Consider the following 12384-nt stretch of genomic DNA (forward strand, 5'->3'; position numbering starts at 1 on the left):
TGGGGGTGAGTGGGAACCTTGTTATGAAAAACTGGCTGTGAGTCCGGTTCTGCTTAATCAAATTTTGCAAACTTGGTCTTGTTGAAGACAGAGCTTTTTCATCAATGTAAAAGTTATAATTTCGCACCAACTTACTGAGTAATATGCCAGCTAGAAGGCGTTATTTAATTTTTTTCAAAAATCTAGTGTTCCTTGGAAAATATTACATACAAACATGCATTTTTAATACCATATTACAAAATTAGACAAAATTAGCAACAGAATAGCGAAAACCGAATGTTAATACCTTTTTTCTATCTCGAGATATCTTACAAAACGTGTAAATTTAAAAACAACTGTTACTGTCACCGGTAAACGAAATTCATTAAAAGTAGTGTGCTATGGAAACAACAAAGAAACATTTTCCAGCTGTCAACGTATATTAGGTCTTTTCAACGCTTCTCATTTGTTTCGAGCCTCGTTCGTATCTCGTATATTAATATTATACACGGATTATACGGCATATGACAGAGGCTAGAAACAAATGAGAAGCGTTGAAAAGCCCTATTACAAAGAAATAAAAACAACTATTTAGTGATGACATAAACGTTCAAATTTTTGCCCATCATTTTCGTTGCAAACATTTACTCTTTCAAGAGTAGATTGAACAGCAGTCTCAATTTCTGCTCTCGATATGCTTTGAATGGCGTTTAGTATTCTCTGGATAATGTATTCTAGAGTAGTGTATGATGGGCAACAATTTGAATATTTAGGTCGTCACTAAGTAGTTCTTTTTGTTCTGTGTTATATCTAATTTTAATAGTATTGTTTCTCTTTATATTGTTGTTTTAATTAATTATATTTTTATACGTTGACATCTGGAAAATGTTATTTTGTTTTTTTCCACAGCACACTACTTTTCATTAACTTAGTTTACCGGTGATAGTAACAGTTATGTATAAAATTTACACGTTTCTCGAGATATCTTGAGATAGAAAAAAGGTATCGACATGCGGTTTTCGCTATTCTATTGCTAATTTAATCTAATGTTATAAAGTATGATTAAAAATGCATACTTATATTTAATATTTTCCAAAGAAAACTAGATTTCTGAAAAAAATTAAATAACGCCTCCCAGCTGGCTTATTACTTATTAAGATGGTTCAAAATTATCACGCTTACATTTAAGAAAAAGATTTGTCTTCAACAAGACCCAGTTTTCAAAATTTGATTTAGCAGAACCGGACTTACAGCCATTTTTTCATAACAAGGTTCCCACTCACCCCCACCTCTTATTTGCAAAGGTAGAGTTAAACTTGTTGAATCAAATATGCGCAGAATTTGATAAAGAATACAATAATCGGATTTTGAGTGCCCCTTCATTAGGAAAATTTTGTAAAATTTAGATTTTTTTATTTTTGATATTCAATTACGCCCTCTAGCGGTGGACCCACAATTATGAAAATAATTTCCAGGCTTTTCCTGAGGCAACTTTTGTTATAAAATTTTTTATTTTAAAGCTCTACTATAAACGGTTCCTGAGATATGGCCGAGAGCCATTCTTATTGGGACACCCGGTATAATATATAGTATGTATGTACATGTACATACATACGTTATGTACATATATTATGTATATGGTTTTATTTCTTTTTATGTCAATAATACAGTACCTAGTGTAATTATTACTTATTTTATTAAAACACCAAACTACATTATCTGTGCATGCATACCGACACAAATAAGTATGAAATGTATGCAATATGTAGATATACAGTCGGAAAAATGAAAGAACACCCATGAACGAACATATAACACCCGCTGTATTTTCCTGTCACCGTGTCACAAAGAAAATTGCCCAGCGCAAGTACATGTAATAATAATTATTACATGTACTTGCGGTGGCCAATTTTTTGTATGACACGGTGACAGGAAAATACAGCGTATTTTATATGTTCGTTCATTGGTATTCTTTCATTTTTCCTACTGTAGGTAATATATTTTCTTATTAACATACATACAACAGACTTACTTTTTTTCTGGAAAAATACTCGGTAATACTATTTATTGTTTTGTTACATAAGATATTAGTCACTTGTTGCTCTAAAATATAATAAATACAAAATTGACATTGGTTTTAACCTGCAGAAAATTCCTTACATATTAGAAAGCGGTTATTATGTATATTATTTACAAAGTGTTATTTATGACTTGTTTCTGACCAACTGTTTCTAAAAATCTTTTAACAGACAGTGACCAACGTGGGTGGTAATAGGTGAGTAATAAGAATATTTTTACACAATTGAAAAAGTAGGTACCTATTCATGATCGGTAAATGCTTGGCGGAAGGTAGAATTGGTACCCATAATAAAGTAAGTAATAAAATATATTATCGACAGGTCCTATAAACCAGAAAACATATAAATTTGTGGGAAATTGTACGTAAAAAGTTTTTGGTATGGTCGCCTCGTATTTCCGTGAGACTGTGTAAAAATATAATGTAATCTGTAATAAAAGCAAGCCATAAAAATGAAAGCAAAAGTACCCTACCAGGAGTAGTTATTAACTGCAAAACTATCAATGACTAAGATGTGTAAAATATAAAAGTTTTAAGGTTCTACATTCAGATGTTCCTGGTATGATATTTTAAAATATGGGCAATCACCCAGTTAAGTTTTCATCGAACTGTTGATCAGTCCACGTGGACAAAGAGCCACTAAAAAAATCGGATATTGCTGTTGTGACCAATCATAATGCGGTATCTTTTATCGGAAGAACTACTCACCCTTCGCTCAAGATATAACAATATTTGGCTGAGCGAGGCCATGCCATAAAATAGTTTATCACAAAGTGTCATCTTTCGGCTGATTGCAGCCGTCCAGTGGTGTGCACCAGGGACCCGGACCGTACCGCTAAAAACAGAAAACCGAACCGAAACGGATATTTTTTAGTGGACCAGAACCGAAACTGAACCCTTATTTGATATTAAATATAATTTTTGGAACCGAACCGTAACACTTAATTTTTCAAACGGTTTTATCGGTTTTTTTCGGTTTTGTTGTTTATAATATTGTTATTTTTGTTTTTTTTTATAAGTTAGTGCAAACAATTTTGCAGTGTTTTCCACTTTTGTTAATAAATAAAAAATACATTTCAAGATGTTTTCTTATTTTTAAAATCAACTCAAAAAGCATAAACAACAACTATGTTTTAATAATTTCTTCTTTTAATTCTGATCAACAAATGTTTCTGAAGTTGTTGAGGAAAATAATTTTTTTTGTATTTCAGAATATTGTCAAATATTTTATTTAACTAAATCGATGTCGCTTTAGCAAATTCTAAAATAATAATTTTTTTTTATTTAAATTTATGTGTCTCGGCAGCAACGGCCATTGACACAAACAATATTGGTTATACAATAATTAATTACAATAAGGACTTAAAACTAATTAGGTATTATAACAGTTAATTTCTAAATTTTAAATAACATTACGTAAAAATTACGAAGAAAAAAATTGGATATACAATCATTGGATACTATAGAGACGTACAACTAATTATAAAATTGCTTCGGTCTTCTTGGGATACTTCGGACGTTGTTTAGTCATAGTAGCAGTTGCATATGAACTAGTAAGATTACTGGAAGAATTGGGTCCAAACATGGTGTTGCTAACAGTGGGGGAACATTGATTTAAATTGTTACTCATGTAGTCAAAAGTAACTTGAATTTGTTTATATTAACGCTTTGGATGTCTGGAAATAAGTGATAACCTTGGATACATCACTGCAATACTGGTTGCCTAACCGTTGGCGTCCGTTGGGACGGGATAGCACCAGTGAAAAACTATTGACAGTTTGACACTGAATGGGTTTAAATTGGAAGATTATTAAGTAAAACATCTCTTACTGACTGAAGTTACAGCTTGTTCTTGATGATTAACACGTAACACAATTGTTATTAGTCACTATTTGAGCGAAAACTAATTTTAATAACTAGTATTTACAGTAATAATTACAAATTTCGGCACCAATTTACAGATCGATACATACACGTTCTGACGTTAGTTTGACAGACCAAATAATAAAATTAATCTATCCATTGTTAACTTTTGTACCTGATCAGTGGTCACTAATAATTGATAATCGGTGATAAATCTTTGTTATGTTGGTTGTGACGGAAAAATATAATTTTAATAATGTCAACAATTAATTATTTGATTATGTAGAATGTAATAGAATACAGAGATATAAATGAATTGAGCCATACTGGTAGGGGAGCTCAAGCGGGCATTTTTGCAGTTACTTGAGCGAGCCAGAAAATCACACGGGGAGAAACCTTGTAGGTCCTATGTAAATGTACCCCTACCATATATTGGATCTTAAACAGGAGGATCCGAAAAAAAATATACCCTTAGAAAAACTTAAATTGTCACATTAAGATAAGGTAAGTTAAGTACATACAGAACAGTGTATATTTCAAAAATCTGACGGTTTGAGGGGGCGCGTAAGAAAATGTGCGAGTCACAAAGCTTCACAAGAAAAAAGCGAATATGTTGAGAAATAAACGTTAGATCGAAAAACTAAAAATTACGTGTTCAATATTTTTCAAAAATATATCGAATGATACCAAACACGAACTCCCACGGAGAGGAGTGAGGGTAAATTTTAAATAGGAACCCCGCAATATTTTGCGAAATGAACATCAGATCGAAAACGTACAAAATACACGTATCAAAATACACTGTCGGAAAAAATACATGTGCCGTTTTTGTGGTCTGACCGTTCCAAATTTTTAACCTGTTCCACAATTTAAACTTCCCCTGTTCCAGTGTTCCCATATTTTAAAGTTTGTCCAACTAGACATCCTTAAGATATTAACAAATTTTCAGCTTGCTATTAATCAACTTTTTTTTCATACGCGGTATCCAGATACCAATAGATAAGCACCAGACTATTTAAAAGTATTACTAAGCTTTGTTTTTAAACCAAGAGGAGTACACTAAAAAGACATATTCACACCCAAGAAAGTCACTACAAATATCACCAAACACATCTTCTTTTTTGGTTAATCATATCGGCCTTCGACGATTATCCATATTATACTAATACGTCGCTAAAGAGTTACAATCTAAAGGTCGATAAAGGTATACCTACCAATGGAGAATTGTGGAACAACTTATGAGTTGCAGATGATACAGTAAAGGCCGGGACACACATATCTGCACCGAGCCCACACCGAGCACAGACAGCATGGCCAGCCTTGCTGTCTCTGCTCGGTGCGGGCGCGGTGCGGACACAGTGCTGGTTCGGTGCGGATATGTGTGTCCCGGCCTTAATAATAACGGATTAAGACAATGATTTAGAATTTAGAGAACGTAATGCAACGCCTTAGTGAACGCTGTCATGAGTACGGACTGAAGATTAATTTAAAGAAAACTAAATGCATGACCATGACTAAATTAGCACACGCAAACATCCAATTGACTATTGAAGATACTGTAATTGAGAGTGTGGATACTACAAATAATTAGGAACATGGATAACATCAAATGTGGACCAAAGCAAAGAAATTAGGGAGCGTTCAAGTACGTACGTAACGCGGTTTTTGAAGATTTTTGACCCCATCCCCCTTCGTAACGCACCTTAATGGGGCGTTCACGTATTACGTAACGCAATTTTTGAAGATTTTTAACCCTCCCCCCTTACGTAATATTTGAACGGCCCCTTACGACACGTATTGAAATAGTACGTGCATCATTCATTAAACTTACAAAGTTTCTTTGTTATTAGGATATAAGGTTAGAACTACGCCTAAGGATGCTTTTGTGTTACGTGTTCTCTACTCTTCTTTATGGCTTGGAAGCGTGGACACTAACAAGTCCATCAATTAGTCAAAAGATTACAATAACATGAAAGTTATCAGAGATAAAACAGTAAGGTTTACTACTTATGAGCAGTTGTGTTACTAAAACATATAAATTTGATCATACTTACTGTTTAATTATATGTGATAATTAATGTTATTGACAATTTTTTATACAGGTATTATTATTTTACAATAGGATCTGTTCAGTCGAGTCGATTAGTGTTATCACTATGTACCTAGGTATATCACAGATGTTGATAACACCGATATTTTTTTATTTAAACTTTTTCGTAAAATAAAATATTTACTGATACCCACATAATTTGAGAAGATGCGATGGTGTCATTTACAATTTACACTTAAAATCAAATGTTTGCAAAATAATAACTTTTATTAAATTTAAATTAGATATCTACGCTACTGTTCACTAAATTGTCACCCTGGTCACTCTTAACAGTGTTGCCATTTTGCTAGTATCTGGTCCGCTCTTGTTAGAGTAAATTTTCCAACGGAATCCCGTCTTTACCATAACTTAGAATTATTAGTTAAAGCGGGCTTCTTTTACTAAAAAGTATTCCTATAAGCAGTTTAATTTATTAAGGAGTAAATGGAAATGTTCCGGGATCTCAAAATTATATTCCTTAAACCGGGATATTCCTATAAGCGGTACTCTAATAAGCGGGTTCGACTGTATTTACAGAGGAGAAAATTAAAACTACAATGGAAGGGAAAGTGGAAGGAAACAGAGATCGAGGAAGAAGAAAATGCTCCTGGCTGAAGAATGTAAGAGACTGGACAGGCATAGACACACATTCGATATTAAGAACATCTCAAGATACAGAGCAATTTGCTGTAGTTATAGCCAACCTTCAGTAATGGAGAAGGCAACTTAAGAAGAAGTTTATATTTGTATACTTTATACCTATGTTTTATAAATATTTTGTTCAATACAAGCGTTTTTGTTTCTTTTAGTTGAACATTTTTTAGCACTATCCCATATCAGTCGTGGAAAAGAGCCCCACGATAAACTTTGATACTGGGCCCCTGTGGGGCTAGCTACGCCACTGGTGGAGATGGAGGGTTCATTCGTCAATATTCGCACGCATAACGCAAAAGCACGAATAGCAAATACGCGTATCCGTTCAGCTGTCGGTTTTGGACACACTTCAAAGGACAAATATTTGGGTGCACACAGCGTAGCCGCATATCAAATAAAACAAAATGAAGTGTGGTGCCGACATAAGGCTTACGAACTTCAATTGCTTGTTTTTCAGATAAAAATTGCAGTTTAAGTGTATGTACTTTCGAATTATTGATGCGAACTGTATGGGAAATATATCGGGGTACTCGAAATTTTGTAAAGATATTAAGTAGGTACATGGTAAATAAAAAAAAATATTGGGCAGTAAAAAATGCTACACTACTACCTTGATTATTTGACTTACCTGGATTATTTCCAATTAAACCATTGTCTAATTCCCATTTGGGTTTTTTGGAATCTAATGTTTGGTAGAATACTGCTAACATAGCAGCAAAAAATCCTATTAAAACGGCATAGAATATTAGGTAGAATAATAAAATTTTTCCTGAAACAAAAACAAAAAATTAGTGGTCGTGATTATTAAAATATATATATTGGTTTTGTGAAAAAGTAAATCAAGAATGTGACATAAAGTGAATTATTTTACTTCTAACACTTGTTCGGTATAAATACACACTCTAACAATAAGAGTATTACATTTTTGAATAAAACAATTTATTTGTTTTCTTTGGTCTCCTATCCAAGATTTCTGTTTTCAGACCCGAATTAGACTGAAAATATAAATCCAGGATTTATATTTTCAGTCTCCTCATTGAATCAGCCTGAAGTTGCTTTCGTGCATTATGATTTCGATTTCCTAAAAAATACTAGACCATACACAATGTCTAAAGCAGCGGTTCTTAAATGGTGGTCTGCGGAATCCTGGGCACAGCATAATAAACGAAACCAGCAAGGACACACTACGATGCCGCCTTTGAAGTTAAAAAGTACGGAGCCGACATTGATCGAGTAGTACATCTCAGTGGTGATGTGATGTGTTCGTTCATCAGTGTTGCCGATGTCACTATATGAAATTATATTAAGCCACTGCTAAAGTGATCAGATTTTGCCAAAAATTATGTTAAAATTTTTGATCTTGGTAGTTTCTAAGGGTAATAATAGTATATTAAGTATGGAGAACGGTAAGGGTTTTATAAAGATCGAAGATAATTGTTTGGAGGAGGAGCGGAGCGACGACTCCAATTATTGTCTGAGATCGGTTACCCTTAACGTTCGACATGCTTATAACGTTTTTTGCACGATTGATACCATTATAAATTATAAAATTAAACATTTTCGTCATATTGACTAGTTTCATTCATTTTATCAAGATAGATACTTTGGTTGTTAGGTAGTAACTAGAGTGCACAACAACAATGGAGAATTGAGTTTTTATTTAGTTGTCAATAATTTCAAGTACAATTTTGATTATTATAAATTAAAATATGAGCGAAAGTGAATTTGAAGAAATTGAACGGGCTTGGGAAGAAGGGTGTTCCGCAATTATTCCCGAAAAATCCAAAATCCGTTATCAAAATACCTACCAAAGTTTTAAAAAATGGTGCGAAGGCAAGAATTTAAGAATCGAAGAAAAGACTCTATTGGCATATTTCGTTCAAAGATATATGCAGTTGAAAGCTCCTGGAAGCCTCTGGGCAGAATATTCAATGATTAAATTCACCGTTTTTCTTTATGATGGCATTGATATTTCCAAGTTTTCAACTTTGATCGCGTATTTGAAGAGGAAAAATGTTGGCTATAGGCCTAAGAAAGCGAGCATTTTTACACGGGAGCAATTTGAAAAATTTCTGATGGAAGCACCGGATGAAGAATTTCTAGTTCACAAGGTAATATAAGCTAGTTTAGGTAAAAGAAATACTCTAATGAAGATTTTTTCATAATTTGTAGGTCGCAATGATATTGGGAATATCTGGTGCCTGTAGAAGAGAAGAATTATATAATATTACTATGAATGACATCCAACAAATCGATGGTTTAATGATTGTAAAAGTACCCAATACAAAAACGAACATCCAGCGTAATTTTACAGTCGTTAATAAACCAGACGATAAAATTCCATATTTAGAAATTCTGCAAAAGTATATAAAACTTCGTCCATTACAAGTAAAATCAAATCATTTGTTCTTAAGATACGCCAAAGGAAAATGTTGTGCTCAAGTAATAGGGAAAGGGACAATCGGGGGCTGGCCTTCTCAAATTGCCAAATTCTTAAATTTGCCTAATCCCGAGAACTATACTGGCCATTCGTTCAGGAGGACATCAGCAACGCTTTTGGCTAATAAAGGTGTTGATGTCCTCGGATTAAAGCGTCATGGAGGTTGGCGTTCATCGACAGTGGCAGAAAGCTATGTAGCAGATTCTCTTCAAAATAAAATAGATTTTGCCGAAAAAATATTGTGCAATACTAGTAATACTACTAATGTATGCGATTCTGCAGGAGTTTCTGTTAGAAGTGAAATCACAGCCCAAACAAGTGGGATTTCATTAAATAATTTAACAAATTGTACCATAAGTTTCAATATTAATAAATAATTCGTTAGTTTTCTTTATTCTTTCAAAAAATAAATTAAAATTAAGAGATTTTTTAACTCGATGGTAAGTGAATTACTTACCGTCGAGTTGGAGTACTTACCGTCGAGTTGGATTACTTACCGTCGAGTTGCTAGTAAATGTCACCTACTGACGTAAAATCTGTCACGGTAAACAGTCAAAAATGATCAATCGTGCAAAAAAATACATTAAGAAAAAAGTTATTTTATTCAACTTAACTTGTTAATTCAAAAATACTTTTAACAAAATTATATATAATATTATTATATATAAAATTATATATAACAAAATCATATATTATACTATAATAAAACTACATCTGGGACGCTTTCAAATAAAATTTCCTCATCCTCATCTTGTGAAATTGAAGACTTTATGTGATTAAAATAATTTAACATTTTTTGTCTGTTTGAAAGGAGTAACATTCTTTTACTCCTTCACTTTTGCTAACACTAATTTAATATTTGCTCACAAATCGCATTTAAACGTCGACGAAAACGATATCTAAGAAAACGTGATTTTTTTTTATTTCTTCATTGCTGCATTCTGCATTATCAGTTATTGCACTAACTTTATTACCCGTAAGAGATTCTTTTTAAATATTTTTTGGAAGTTCTGCAAAAGATTAACAATACAATCGCCATTCATCGTCAATATTTTGTGTTATGCCCCAATTATTGACATAATTCCCACAGACATACGTATAAAATTATGTTAAAAAATATTTATTTTCAGAATGTCATAAAAGTTAAGTAAATCTGATAATTATGTACAAATCGGCAACACTGTCGATTTTCTAGACTGTCTGGTATTACGCGAATAATGGCCGACGATCTGCGCAGTAATAGTGCGCGAACTTTTCCCGCCTTCTAGTGTGTCACTGCTGTTGAGTTTTCTATGTTGTGCCGTTGTGCCCTGGGGTTCCGTAGAAGGTGCGCAGGGGTTCCGCTTCCGTCTGATAGTTAAATAAAACATTCATAGAAAAGACTCAAAACTGCACCTAAATACGACGTTTCGCAAACCCCAGTATGGTGCGCGGCAAACATCTTGAGTCCGACAAAGTACACCGACCAACAAAAAGGCTGAATCATATGCCTCCTCTACACATCGGCAGACGCGTCCGCGGATGTATCATAACACGCTGACTACACATCTGAAGGGTCGTTCAGTCTTGGCATTGAAATCCTTTGATCTGTGCTGGAGAAACCGACAAGTATCGGATGTGCTGCAGATGCGTCTGCCGACGACGTGATATACATACATCCGCAGGCGCATCTGCCGATGTGTAGTGGAGGCATAAGGAGAGAACTATTTAAAAAAAAAGAGAAAATATGATGAATCCTACTCGTCCTTTGGATTTATTCATGTGTGAATTGCTTAGAATGTGCAATAGTTCTCTTGTATCTGCAAAGCTTAAACGGCATCTTGATACCAACCATCCGCAATTTTTAAGACAAAAGTGTAAGCCGTTTTGAAAGACACAAAGAAGTGCATAAAACCGGTATGGCTGATTTACAGAGATATGTTAAAAGAGATAATGAAAACTTAATACAAGCATCATTCCTTCTAAGTTACAGAATTGCTCGTGCTGGGAAACCACACACAATTGCAGAGAATGTATTCAAACCATATATTGTAGACATTGTCAGTTGCGTATCCGGAGAAGATACGCAAAAAAAAAGTTTCAAAAGTTCAGTGTTCCAATTACATCATATTATTATCTAATCGAATTCATACGATTTCAGACCACATTGAAGATGAATTAATTTGTATATTGAAAGACAGTAATATGCTTGCATTACAACTTGACGAAAGTACAGATGATGTCGCCGGGTTATTAATACTTGTTTTCGGGAGATACCCCTTCGAAGGATCAATTGAAGATTTGTTTCTCTTCTCTGTATACCCTTGGATACCAACATCATCTGTTACCGCCGTTAACATCCAAATTAGCAAGGATTTAAAAGCTTACATTAAAAGAAGAACAAGAGTCCGATGGCAACAACACTGGGACACCAACTGTTCAGCTTTACATCAAATTCAACCGCTAATAGATAGTCCTCCTATTTTTGGACCTACAAGTTTGTCTAAAAGAGATCTTGTCGTGGCAAGACGACTCCGTATCGGGCATACAAAATTAACACATGGTTACCTGATGTCATCCAGCAACCGACCTAATTGTGAAAGCTGTCAATTACAACTGACAGTGAATCATATCCTCACCGAATGCCTCCAATATTCTGCCAGAAGACTATTTTTTCACCTCAAAGACAATTTATGAGACATACTAAGTAATGCGTATCAAATCAACTGCGCCATAAAATTTCTAAAAGACATTCAGTTGTATTATAAAATATAATTTTCATTGTACCATATTTTTTTGCATTGTGTAACATAACTATTATTTATTGTAATATTTTTGTAACCGTTCTTGTGCAAGTGGCCTTAGTAGCCGAGCACATTAATTTTAAATAAAAAAAAATTAAATGGTTCATCCCGCAATTGTATTTTAAATGTATATAGTTTGTTTGGTATTAGAAGGTAAGGTTTGGTAAGGTGCCGTGCATTTCTGCGTAGGCGTGTACCGTATATTGTCTTGTCATGTGAGATGTTAGATAGTCAGCATTAATTATTCTGTTTTTACCAATATTGCGAACCATTTCAAAACTGTGGAGTCCTGTCCATTGGCGAATATTACGCAGCCATGATATCTTTTTACGCTCTAGTCCACTTTTACCCTCTGTCTTTCCTTTTTCTCCCATTTCCTTTTATCCTCTATCTTCTCTCTATCTTACCAGTTGCAAAATCCATTTATGTATACAAAATTCTTACAAAGTGGACAAACTATTCAAAAAGTTTTTCTATAAGTTAAACAATATAAGGTCAA

General features: G+C 33.8%; 1 protein-coding gene across 1 annotated transcript in view; it reads right to left on the reverse strand.

Annotated features, from left to right (window-relative positions):
• LOC126883031 (sodium/potassium-transporting ATPase subunit beta-2-like) overlaps window positions 1–12384 on the reverse strand; it is a 137318-nt gene that overhangs the window by 41708 nt on the left and 83226 nt on the right. Inside the window, exon 2 of the mRNA XM_050648221.1 lies at window positions 7291–7431. Within this exon, the coding sequence (XP_050504178.1) occupies window positions 7291–7431 (141 nt within the window). The remainder of the gene's footprint in view (window positions 1–7290; window positions 7432–12384) is intronic.

This window comes from Diabrotica virgifera, chromosome 4 (assembly GCF_917563875.1).
Source record: "Diabrotica virgifera virgifera chromosome 4, PGI_DIABVI_V3a".
NCBI lineage: Eukaryota > Metazoa > Arthropoda > Insecta > Coleoptera > Chrysomelidae > Diabrotica > Diabrotica virgifera.